This window comes from Chrysochloris asiatica, unplaced genomic scaffold (assembly GCF_000296735.1).
Source record: "Chrysochloris asiatica unplaced genomic scaffold, ChrAsi1.0 scaffold00056, whole genome shotgun sequence".
NCBI classification, from domain to species: Eukaryota; Metazoa; Chordata; class Mammalia; order Afrosoricida; family Chrysochloridae; genus Chrysochloris; species Chrysochloris asiatica.
This window is the reverse complement of record NW_006408574.1, coordinates 12,308,050-12,319,432: the sequence shown is the minus strand read 5'-3', so window position 1 is coordinate 12,319,432 and position 11,383 is coordinate 12,308,050. Positions and strand designations below refer to the sequence as shown.

At 44.1% G+C, this 11,383-nt stretch overlaps 1 protein-coding gene across 1 annotated transcript in view; it reads right to left on the bottom strand.

The window, feature by feature from the left end:
• The window catches only part of KDM4C (lysine (K)-specific demethylase 4C), a 314,090-nt gene that overhangs the window by 276,544 nt on the left and 26,163 nt on the right, over positions 1-11,383 (bottom strand). The window contains exon 4 of the mRNA XM_006863764.1: positions 5,941-6,134. Within this exon, the coding sequence (XP_006863826.1) occupies positions 5,941-6,134 (194 nt within the window). The remainder of the gene's footprint in view (positions 1-5,940; positions 6,135-11,383) is intronic.

Genomic DNA, 11,383 nt, shown 5'->3' with positions numbered 1-11,383 from the left:
AGCTTTCCTCTCTGGGATATGACACAGCTGGGTGCCAGGGAGAACAGGGATCCCGAGCCAGCACACCCTGGTCACTTGCAAGGTTGGAGATGCCCCAGCCTCCAAGGCCTAGAGAGACTCAATGCAGACAGAATTGCTGATGCAAGCTAAAATACAAAGGGGCTTCAAAACGTTTGTGGTAAACATCCCATTATCTTTTGATCCCATTTCTCCAGAGATTTTTGAAGGTCCCTAGTGGTTTCTACATAGCCTAGGGTGTAGCACAGATACTCCTTTTAAAATAACAGTGAGTCCTCCTGTCCTGGTAGAAAACTGAGAAGGACTGAGGTACATATAGCCTCCGAACCTGGTCTCCCATGCTGCTGCCTCTTCCATCCCCCTCCTAACCTGAGAGACGCAATAGACACGGCACCCCTTCCTCCTGACAGGGTCTCGTGAGCTTTGTCCAAAAGACGGCACTGAATGAACAGGGATATCGATGTCTACCTGAAGAACGAAGGCTTTGGACACAGTCTTTGTAAACTGCATCTGCTTGTCTCTCGTGCCCCTGATAAAATGTGCTGCTTATCACGTTACAAGAAAGATGCCATCTATTTGCTAGAGGGAGATCGCCACCCACTATCCCCCTCCAAAAAAAGTACATGGTTTTATTTCTGGATTCCTGTGGATTTCCAAGAATACCTAAAGAACAAGTCCCAAGTACCAAAGCATCTGGAAATGGGCTGTTGGTATCTCCCCCGGCCTCACATAAAGGCATTTTTTCATGAACAAATTTTTGAAGTCCCGCTGTCTACTCGTCGTATAGGCATAGTGTGTCGTGGTCAGATTTTAAGTACCTATGAGAGCCAAAAGCGATTTGCTTTCCTAAGAATAACTGTATTTGTCCAGTCCTCTGTAGTTTACAAAGCACTTTTACACACAGTGTATAATGGGGCCCTCCCAGCAGTCCTGGAAATAGACAGGATCAGCCAGACCTCCGTCTGGCAGTTAGAAAAATGTGTGAGGAAAGAAAAGTAGTGATTTGCTCTAAGTCATTCAGCTGGTAAGTGACAGATCTAGGGTTTTCAAATAGGTCCTCTGGCTCCAAAGTCAATATTCAAGCCAAGAAAATAAATACTTTACCACTGACTGCAAAAGCAGCTTTTTATCTGATTACTCTAAGGATTCTTTTTCCCTTAAACCTTTATGCCAGAAATTCCTAAATAAATCAGCAACTCCTCCAAAGGCTCTGTACTACAAACCTGTGTTTGTGAATATTTACCAGGTCAAACTGCCACACAGAGTGGGCAAAATGTATGTCTTAGGGCCTCCGCCCGGAGCTGAACATAGCCGCAGCTACACAGAAATCCCAGTAAACTCGGTAGTCTTAACAGGTACATTTTAGACAAGCAGCTTAAGAAAGGTTCTGTGTATTTCCTTGACTGCCCTTAAACAGACTGAGTTGAACGCTCTCCAGATTCAATACCAGAATTATTTCGGGAGCAGCAACGCTACAGCCAGGCGTCCTGGTGTGGTGCTGGAGGACCAGCATTGGACTGCTAACCACAAGGTTGATGGTTCAAACCCACCCGCCACTCCTTGGACACCCTACACAGGGTTGCTATGAGTCAGAACAACAGCTACAATGCTATAACCTGGCCCGAAAGGTGCAAAAACATAAAGATATGGACCCTGACTTCAAGCTGGGGGTGGGTTGGAGGTGAGGATACAGCAGGGGATGAGAGGTGTAAAAACTGACATCTAAGAAAGAGGCACGCCACTCATCTGTCAGTTGTGTTGTACTGTGTGGTGGCTTGCGTGTTGCTGTGATGCTGGTAGGTCTGCCACTGGTATTTCAAATACCAGCAGGCCAGGTTTCAGCAGAATTTCCAGACTCAAATAGACTAGGCAGAAAGGCCTGAAGACCTACGCCTAGGAATGAGTCAGTAAAAACGAATGGCTCATGAGTTGTTGAATGGAGAACTGATGATCTGCTCTGTGAACCTTCACTCAATTCACAATAAAACGTTTAACAGAATACTATCTGTGGGCACACACCGTACACAGGCATCAATCACTGGGGAAGATAATAATGTTTGGTGAAGTAGAGACCCTCAGGAAGACCCTCAAGGAGACGGACTGGCAACCACCACCGAGACGGACTTGAGTGTGCCAGCCACTGTACGATGTTGCCAAACAGGGTGACATCTTGCTCTGCTGAGCACGGGGCCATACCGAGTCAGTGCCAACTCCACAGAAGTTATCTATCAGGTTATCTATCAATCTATTGATTGAGCTGAGGTAGAGGAAGCACATGGTCCTCAAAGGCCACAGGCAAAATCTAAAAGCTACGTGGGCAGAGGGTAACAATCATGACAGAGTGAGGAGAGGCTCTTCTCTGAGTCTTTGATCCAAAACTTAGTGTCAGAGGGCAGAGCTGAAGACAAAGAGTCTCGGTCAAAAGCTAGACTGTGAAGAGAAGCAGGGAGACACCCTGTGGGGGACAGTGATGACAAGTGCAGGAGGGACACCACTGGACAAGAATAAGAGTACTATCCCAGAAGGAAGGAAATCAACAAAGAGAAAATGACCAACATGCATGCCCACACCTACATGCTTCCTACACTGAGCACTAGCATGCATCCTGGTTAACCCTGTCATCTGGTGGGTGAGGAACCTGGGGTCTGGAGAGTTACAGCAAACTATCCAAAGTCACACACAGTAAAGGCAGAGTTAGGTCAGAGCACTGGCCCCCCTGAGACTTAGCATGCCCCCACTGCACATCACCTACCTCACGTTGTTTACTTGAATTTCATTGCTTTCTACTGCCTTTGACAACTCAATTCTAATATAGTATAATGATTACTAAAATAAATTTTCATGATAATGGGGTTCACCTCACAATTATTTATGCTGAGGCAATATAATCTTTCATGAGGCTGCTGGGAAGGCCCCTGAGAGTTTGTGTTTCACTCTCTTCTCCAGTCGTTATCTTCTAAATAGAATCTAGATTAGCTGTCAGAACTTGCTGCTGTGTTTTATTATTTTATCATTATAAGTAATGGTCAAGGTGAATGATAACAGTGATAATATAAATCCACCCTTAAGGTAAATAATAACAACTGTAAGCTTAGCAACTAATAGAGTAATTAACTACTGAAAATATACATGCGGCGAGAAAGAAATGCTTTGGAAAGCTGCGTAATTCTACGCCAGTATAAAGAGTGGCAGTCTCACTGCTGACGAGAATACACTCTTCTATGTGATCTCTGGACTCCTGGTGTGGCGCTGTCGGATAAGGTCTGGACTGCTGATTGCAAGGTCAGAGGTTCAAACCCACCAACTGCTTCTCAGAATCCCTATGTTGTTTTTGTTACGTGCCGTTGAGTCAGTTCCAACTCACAGCGACCCTGTATAGGGTTTCTGAGGAGCGGCTGTTGACCTTGAACTGCCGACCTTGTGGTTCAAACCAGCCATGCAGTCTAGTGCAGTAAGGTCAGAATCGACATGAGAGCACTTACTAGCCACATCCTATTACCACAGAAGCTAAAAGTCCACTTTCTCAATACGAAAGCAGAAACCCCATATAAACTCTTCTAATAAAACACATGTTCAAGTAATAAGCATCCTCATTAAATTCTAACAAACCTCCAAATGGTTTGCTACTAACTGTTCAGATTCCTCAAGTAAACTCAAGGCATCATTTTGGAACGAAGGCAGGTTTCTTACATAGAGGTTGCAGCCCCTCCCCCCGATTTTTCTTTTGCTAATTTTAATAGAAAATATTTGTGTTTTCCATCTCTGGTGGGTTTCTGCTCAACACCAATTCTGGCTTCCATAGGTCTTACCAACGTGTTGACTGTATCTGTCTCATTTCATGATATCCACACTGAAAGTCAGTGTCAGCAATAGTCCAGAAGGAGACAATACCTTTAGGGAGGTACACACACCTTAGGGTCACCAGCCATTTGAGATCCAAAGGACAAAATTCAGAAGGACTAGGAAAGGAGGAGGAATGGAAAACAGGAAACATAGGGAGGAAGCGGGTGAACGATGTTACACTGAGGGGACCGCAATCTATGAAACACAATGTGTGTGAATTGATCTGCTCTGTAAACCTTCACACACTAAAAAGTGTTCAGTCAGTAGTCACAAAAGAATTAATATTATATGCTATTCCACTTAAATGAAAACACAAGTATCCAGAGACCAGAGTGGATTCGAAAGTTAACCTGGGATGGCTATGGGAGGGAGGCAGAAAGAAAAGAGGGTCAGTACTGAGGAGGTAATGACCTTTGTTAGGGGTGATGCTGGAATTTGGGACTGGGTTAAGGACGGCAGCTATGCAACATAATGAACACAAGTAACATCACTGAAGTGTACAAGTGAAGACTTGAAATATCAGATGTTTAGCTACATGTATACGTATCATAATCAAAATAGAATAAATCTCCCAAATCAATAAGTAAGTAAAAGAAATGGTAACCAGATAGCTCCACAGCTGGGAAACTGGCTTGGAACCTACGCTTTAACTTACGGCTAATTTCTCACAGGAAGCCTCAAAAGCACTCAAGCTTGACGGCCCAACGGATTACAGGGTAGTGCTCAAGAAATAGGGTGGAGAGCCCCTGTTGTTAAGTAGATGCTCTCAGCTGGCCCTCCGCAAACACCTGTGTCACAAATGACCACATCCCACTAACCCAGAGCATCAGTCCTAGACCAACTCTGGAAGAGGTTTCCATTGGCCTTCGTCTGTTGAGAGAACAGCATGTTAGGAACTTATCAAAGTGCGTTCAAACACTGTCCACTCATGTTTTACTAGATTACAATACTCCACAGAGAATTAGGAAGTGGCTGAATGTGTCCTAAGAACTTGGCACTTGCAGTAAAGCTTCCCTTCGCAGTAAGTGTCATTTCTGATCAGGACTTCCGGCTGTACTTGAATCTGGGGGGAGGACGTTCACCATGTCATGCTTCATGAGTCATGAGGCCTCTGCGGAGCAGCAGGATGAGGACAGAAAGGACACACTGGATCTGAACATATGATCACCGGGAGGGTTTGAGGTGATACAGCCACTGGGCTGACACATGCCCCTACATGTTCACAACTGTCAGAAGCATCTTATTCCCGAGTTGTCAAGTGAATGGTTCATCAGCTGCTGCCTGTGTGTTAACTTTACACTTCAGGAAACTGCACTGATACTTAACTCTCTCAAGACCAATGACCACAACCATGAAACCGGGTGACCACGAAAAAGGAAAGGATGGTGAGGAGGCCGGTCATCATAAATGGGCAGCCCATGCTCTGTAGGGGCATGTTACAGAGAGCTAAGTGTCCAAACCATTGCTCAGAAAGATGGAGGTGGGGGACTTGAAAACAGGGGACAACGTAAGTTCAGAAAATGTGTTAACATAAATAGATTCTTTTCCCCGGCCCATCCTCCAGAGAGCGGCAACAGGCATCTGGATTCGTCCTTCTACTCCATCTGCCCCCAGACACTGAATGGAACTTGTCAGGGAGGCTGGACCACTACTAGATCACTGTTGTCACTGTTAAGTGCTGTTGATCCTGTATAGGGTTTCCGAGGAGTGGCTGGTAAGTTTGAGCCACTGATCTTGCAGTTCAAAACAACCTTGCAGTCCAGCGCATTAACCCACAGCACAATATCACATCATTAAGATTACTTAAAGCTCTGCATTCTGGGCATCCACTTTTCACTCCTAACAACCTCCCATAAACCCTAGGACAGATGCTGAAAGAAGTAAAGAGAGGCCCACCAAATCCTTCAAAACTAAAACACCCCTCAATCCCAGGCCCACAAGCGGGCTCTATGGTTTCTATGCTTAACCTTGAACAGTTCACACAAATCTGAATCCACCAAATAAAAATCTTCCCCAGGATTTCTAATGTCACCTAGATTTCAAGGCTGTAATGCAAAGAGTCAGAAGCATTTCACTTACCATGACTTGGGTTCCCCGAAGTGGAGATAGTTGATGCTGTAGAGGTCCATGTCCTCGGTGTGCCAGGCAAAAGTAGTTTTCCACATGCCAAAGTAGAGGTAAGGGGTATTCACACCCTCGATTGAAATGCCACAATCCTCCTCAACCACATCTAAGACCGTATTTAGGCGAGATATGTTCCACTCATTCACACCCTAGAGCCAGGAGAAAGAGGGAGAGAGAGAGAGAACATGAAATGTTAATAAACTAATAAAGACAATACTAATTAATGAAACCATCATATGCCAAATTAATCTATGAAATATTGTAATTCATCGAGAAGTGAAAAATAAGGCAAGCGTAATTCAGAGCCATGTATACAAAGGCGGTTTCGGAGAGTTTATTGGAAAATCTCATTACCTTTTAATTCCAGTTTTCCATAAACTTTGTGAAGCCCACTCATGTACCTGTTACTATTCATCTGAAATTACTACCAGAACACAGTGTTGCTGTGTGCTGCTGAGTCAGTTCCAACTCATAACGTTTCTGAGGAGCAGCTATTGGGTTTGAACCTGCAAACTTACAGTCAGCAGTCCAGTGCTTATTCTACATTACCACACCAAAACTCCCCAGAAAGCAGCTGTTGTTCTTGTTGTTAAGTACCATCAAGTCTGTTCTGACTCATAGTGACCCTCTTTAGGGTTTCCGAGGAGCAGCTGGTAGGTTTGAACTGCCGATCTTGCAGTTCAAACCGACCCTGTGGTCAAGCGCTTATCCTAAAGCACCACACCTGGATACTTCTTCCTCACAGTTCTTTCTCTAAATTATAACTGTTATCATATGACTGACGTGTGTAAAATCCATGATTTACAAGAATGGGTCAAAATATCCACAGCTGAACCATTGAGCATGCACGTGAAATGATTCTGTTGAGCAGATGAGGGACTGTGGATGGTGTGGCAAGTCATTTTACAGATAAGCCCCGGCTCTGCCTATGAACTAATCCACGACAGACTTAAGTTTCAAAAAGTTTGTGCAAGACAGGTACTGAAATGACTCACGGACGAGCACAAACAGAAGCATTTGGATGTCTGCAAACAAAATTTGGACTAAGACTCCAAGGACGCTTAAAGTTTCTTATAAAAAATCATTACTAGTAATGAGACATGGATTCATCACTATGAGCCTGAGAGTAAACGGCAGATTGTGGAACGGAAACATTCTCAGTCACCAACCAAGAAAAAGTTCAAAAATTAACCATCATGCCCAGTAAAGGAGGCTTCCTAAGGAGCCTTTGCATTACATAAGACCATAGGTGGAATCCTGAACCCCATCCAGAATCTTCTGAGGTGGGAAATTTCCACTTGAAAGACAAGCAGACCAGCCTGGAGCGGCTAGAAGAATAGAAGATACTTCTTGAAAGAAAGCCCGACAGGAAACATCAAAAACAATAATGGCAGTCCAACTGACTACTATAAGAACAAACAAGCTGTTTACCCAGAAGCCATCAGGCAAGTGGTTGCGTCCCCTCAGGGAAAACTCCCTTCCAAGACTAAGACTCAAGGGGAATACATGAGCAGCCATGTGGTCTTGCTGGTGACTACGTTGGTCACCAATAAGGGAAAAACAGCAATGAATTGTGAGCTAAGTCCAACCACATTCAATAGACTTCTGATTGAGACCTGGTCAGCCAGCAGTATGGCAAGACTTCTGGGGACTCCTGGGCCCAGAGACAATTACATGGCCACAGAAGACTAGAGCAGAGAGTGAAGCGTCCAGCTGATATAAAGTGAGGGGAGATGCACAAGAACACCCATACTTGCAGATAGTACCCACTTGACCTGGCTTTGATGGCTGGATGATCAGAACTCGACTAGAAGAAGAAAGAAGAGGAAGCAAAAAAGAGTAATTTGCTACAATTGGATGAACTTGACCTGTACTTATAGATGTAGTAGCTCAAAAGAGGGAACAAATCTTTATGGCGAGGATCACTCCCACCCTCTTGGTCCACAGGGTAGACAGGGATAGGCAACTTGGACACTGGCTACCCAAAATGGGGGGCTACAAAGGCAAGAAGTGACTGGCTTACAAGCTTTCAAGAGGGAGCCTAAATCCAGAGGGTGCGGAGGAAGGTAGAATCTCCATTGAGTGGTTTCTACTCTTCCTGGATAGGGCTGATGAAAGGAGATGGGGATAGGACTCTTGTGGTACAACAGTGAATGAGTGCTATCAGACTGACTATGAGGGCTGAAAATGTAAAGGTAGACATTTTGTAACAAAAGGAGAGGAGCGGTTGACTTTGTAGTCCAGGAGGGGAGGTCCCTGGGAACATTAAGGGAGAGGAGCGGAGTAGGAACCCTACCTAGAGAAGCACTGATGTCAGAGATGGAGGCAGAGAAGATGACATGATGAGATGGAGTGGCTGGGGACTCTGGACTCAGGGAGGGAGAGGGGCTGTGTGCTGGCGGCCAGGGGGCAGACTTGCAGGATGCATGCACACTTTGGTTGTTTGATGACGCATGGAGGGGATTGTAATCATTGCAATGAAACAAAATATGATAGGATGAATGTAAAGCTAATGTCCTCCTCCCATGTAAATTATCACATAATTCAACATAAAAACCTTAAAAAATAATAAAGAAATGAAAAATCATCCATCAGCTGGAAAATTGATATTTACTGGGATTCTCAAAGGCCAGTATTGGAACACTGTTAGGAAATGGTTCAACTATCAACAGTATTCATTACAATGAGATGCTCACTGAAGAGCTGAAGCCTAAACTTCAGATTAAATGCAGAGGACTGCTATCCAAGGGCATTGTGATCTTGTGTGATAATGCACATCCATTACACCGCTGCCCACACTGTTGACATTTTGTCAAAACTTTATTTTGAGGTGCTAAAGCCTCCTCCCTATAGTCTTGATCCTTCTCTACTGGACTTTCAACTGTTTGGTTCCCTGAAAGCATCCTTCCAAGGGTCAAGATTCACCACTGATGAAGACGTAAAGACAGCAGTACATTCGTGGTTCACAGCTCAGCCTAAAATATTTTTTAATAAGGGAATATGAAAGCTTGTTGACAGATGGACACAGTTTATTGAAAAGCAAGGGGATGATGTCGAAAAGTGACGTAGTTGACTTTTCTAAAAGTTGATGCAAATAAATTCTACAGCCAGAGTGCAGATAATTTTTTACTCTGCCTCAGCTATATCAGATATCAGGTATATGTGTGTGAAAACAGAGGGAAATCATAATGCCTTTACAGCCAGTTCAACCTCCTCCTGATGCTATTCAAGAAGGGCATTCAGCCCATTTCCGCCTGCCAACAAGGTCATTTCGATAATTACACCAATACCTGACTGAAAACTCGTTCTAGTATTTCCCATATACAATAAAAGCTGTTAGGATCGTTGTGTTTCGTTTCTGAGTCATTTAAATGATTCCCTAATCAGTGTGCTAATCTCACTTCCTCCCGTTTTGGAGCTAGGAAAATTATTGAAGGAGCAGTTCATGAAGCTCTGCCTCAGGTAATATTTAATTACAAATGCCAGGAGAGAGCATTTCATTCCCAAATTCCCTCCACTTGCCACTCCATCCACAGCGGAAACCCCCGGCTGTAAGGAGAACTGGTTAGGAAGTGGGCAAAGAAAGGATCCAAGCAGAGAAGACCCTAAGCTCCAGTTTCTGAAAGTCCTCATCAAAGCTCAATCCAATTCGGTAAAATCTTTTCTCTCTATTTATAGTGCTGCTGTTTCTAGTCCAATCAGACTTCAGTCCAATCAGTCTAATAATAGAGTCCTATTTAAAAGTCATTACTGAAGCAATGAATCTGAAGTAATAAGTGAGCACCATATTAAAGGGACCATTTTTAAACTGAATGAGCTTGCGGATTTAGACACAGACAATTCCTCTGAAGTTCCTACATCTGGAAAAGTCTAGGTTTTATTTCTGACCTACACTATCTTTCTAAAGTCACACTGTATGAATTGCGGAACATTCCCAGAGCTGAGAATGCATGCGTAAGAGCAAAAAGGTAAGGAACTAAAAGCTGCTATTGCTGTGTGCTGTTGAGTCAATTCCGACCAGGAGCAAACCTACATATCATAGTAAACTTTCCCATAGGGTTTCCATGGCTGAAATATAAGCACTGAACTGCTAATCGTAAGGTCGGTGGTTCAAACCCACCAGCCTCTCCTTGCTATGAGTGGGAACCAACTTGACAGCACTTAACAATAGAAATTTTTACAAGAGCAGATCTCCAGGTTTTTTCACCCTCGGAGATGCCAGTTGGTTTGAACTACCAATCTTTCAGTTAGCAGCCAAGCCATACACCTCATGTTGAGTCAGGGCCTTTAGAACAAAGACAGCGAAGACGTCATGCTCCCACTTCACTTCTTTTTCTAAAATAAAAATCAGACCATTTCAGTTACAGAGGTTGGGAAAATATTTAGGATGACAAAAACCCCTTCTCCTCCTATTGCCTCTATCTCCACAATGACTAAGTCCTCCAAGGGCCAGCTCTGCGTGGACGCTAGAGGGCACGGAAGCACAAGGTTTCTGTCACACGTTTAGGTGAACTGCAAACCCAGTTTCAGGAGAAAGTTGTGGTGACCCACTTCCAAACAATCAGCCATTGACAACTCGATGGAACACAGTTCTACTCTGACACACATAAGGCTGTCGTCAGCTAGGATGCAGCTGGTTTCATGCCTAATTTGTCATTTACTTGGGGTGTCATGCCATAGATTCAAGGTCCTGCTGTGGCACCATAGGATCAGCACTGGACTGCTAATTGCCAGGTTGGCGGTTCAAACTAGCTGCTCCTCAGAAACCCTATACAAGGTGGTTATGAGTCTAAACCAATTCAAGAGCAATTAACAACAACCATACATACGGCGTCCTGGTGTGGTGCTGTAGGATAAACACTTAACTGTTAGCCACAAGGAAGGTAGTTCAAACCCACCAGGAGCTCTTTGGAAACCCTGTACAGGTCACTATGAACCAACTTGACGGCACTTAACAACAGCAACAATAAATACATAACTTCATTATACTACACGCACACATGCACCTCACATACTGAAAATAAATTTGTTATTGTTCTCGTTAAATGCCACCGAGTCGATTCCAACCCCTAGCGACTCTGTATAGGGTTTCCAAAGAGCAGCTGGTGAGTTTGAACCACCAACTTTGCAGTTCAAACAACTGTGCAGTCTGGCACATGAGCCCACAATGCCACACCAGGACTCCTCTGAACATAACGGGTAATAATTATTTTGAGTATGTGAGTATAATATCCAAAGGTACAAGTGAAAAGACACAATACTGCTCAATAGTTGTTGTTGTTGTTGTTGTTAGGTGCCATTGAGACGGTACCAACTCATAGCGACCTTATGCACAGCAGAACGAAACACTGCCCAATCCTGGGCCAACCTCACTACTGTTGCCATGCTTGAGTCCATC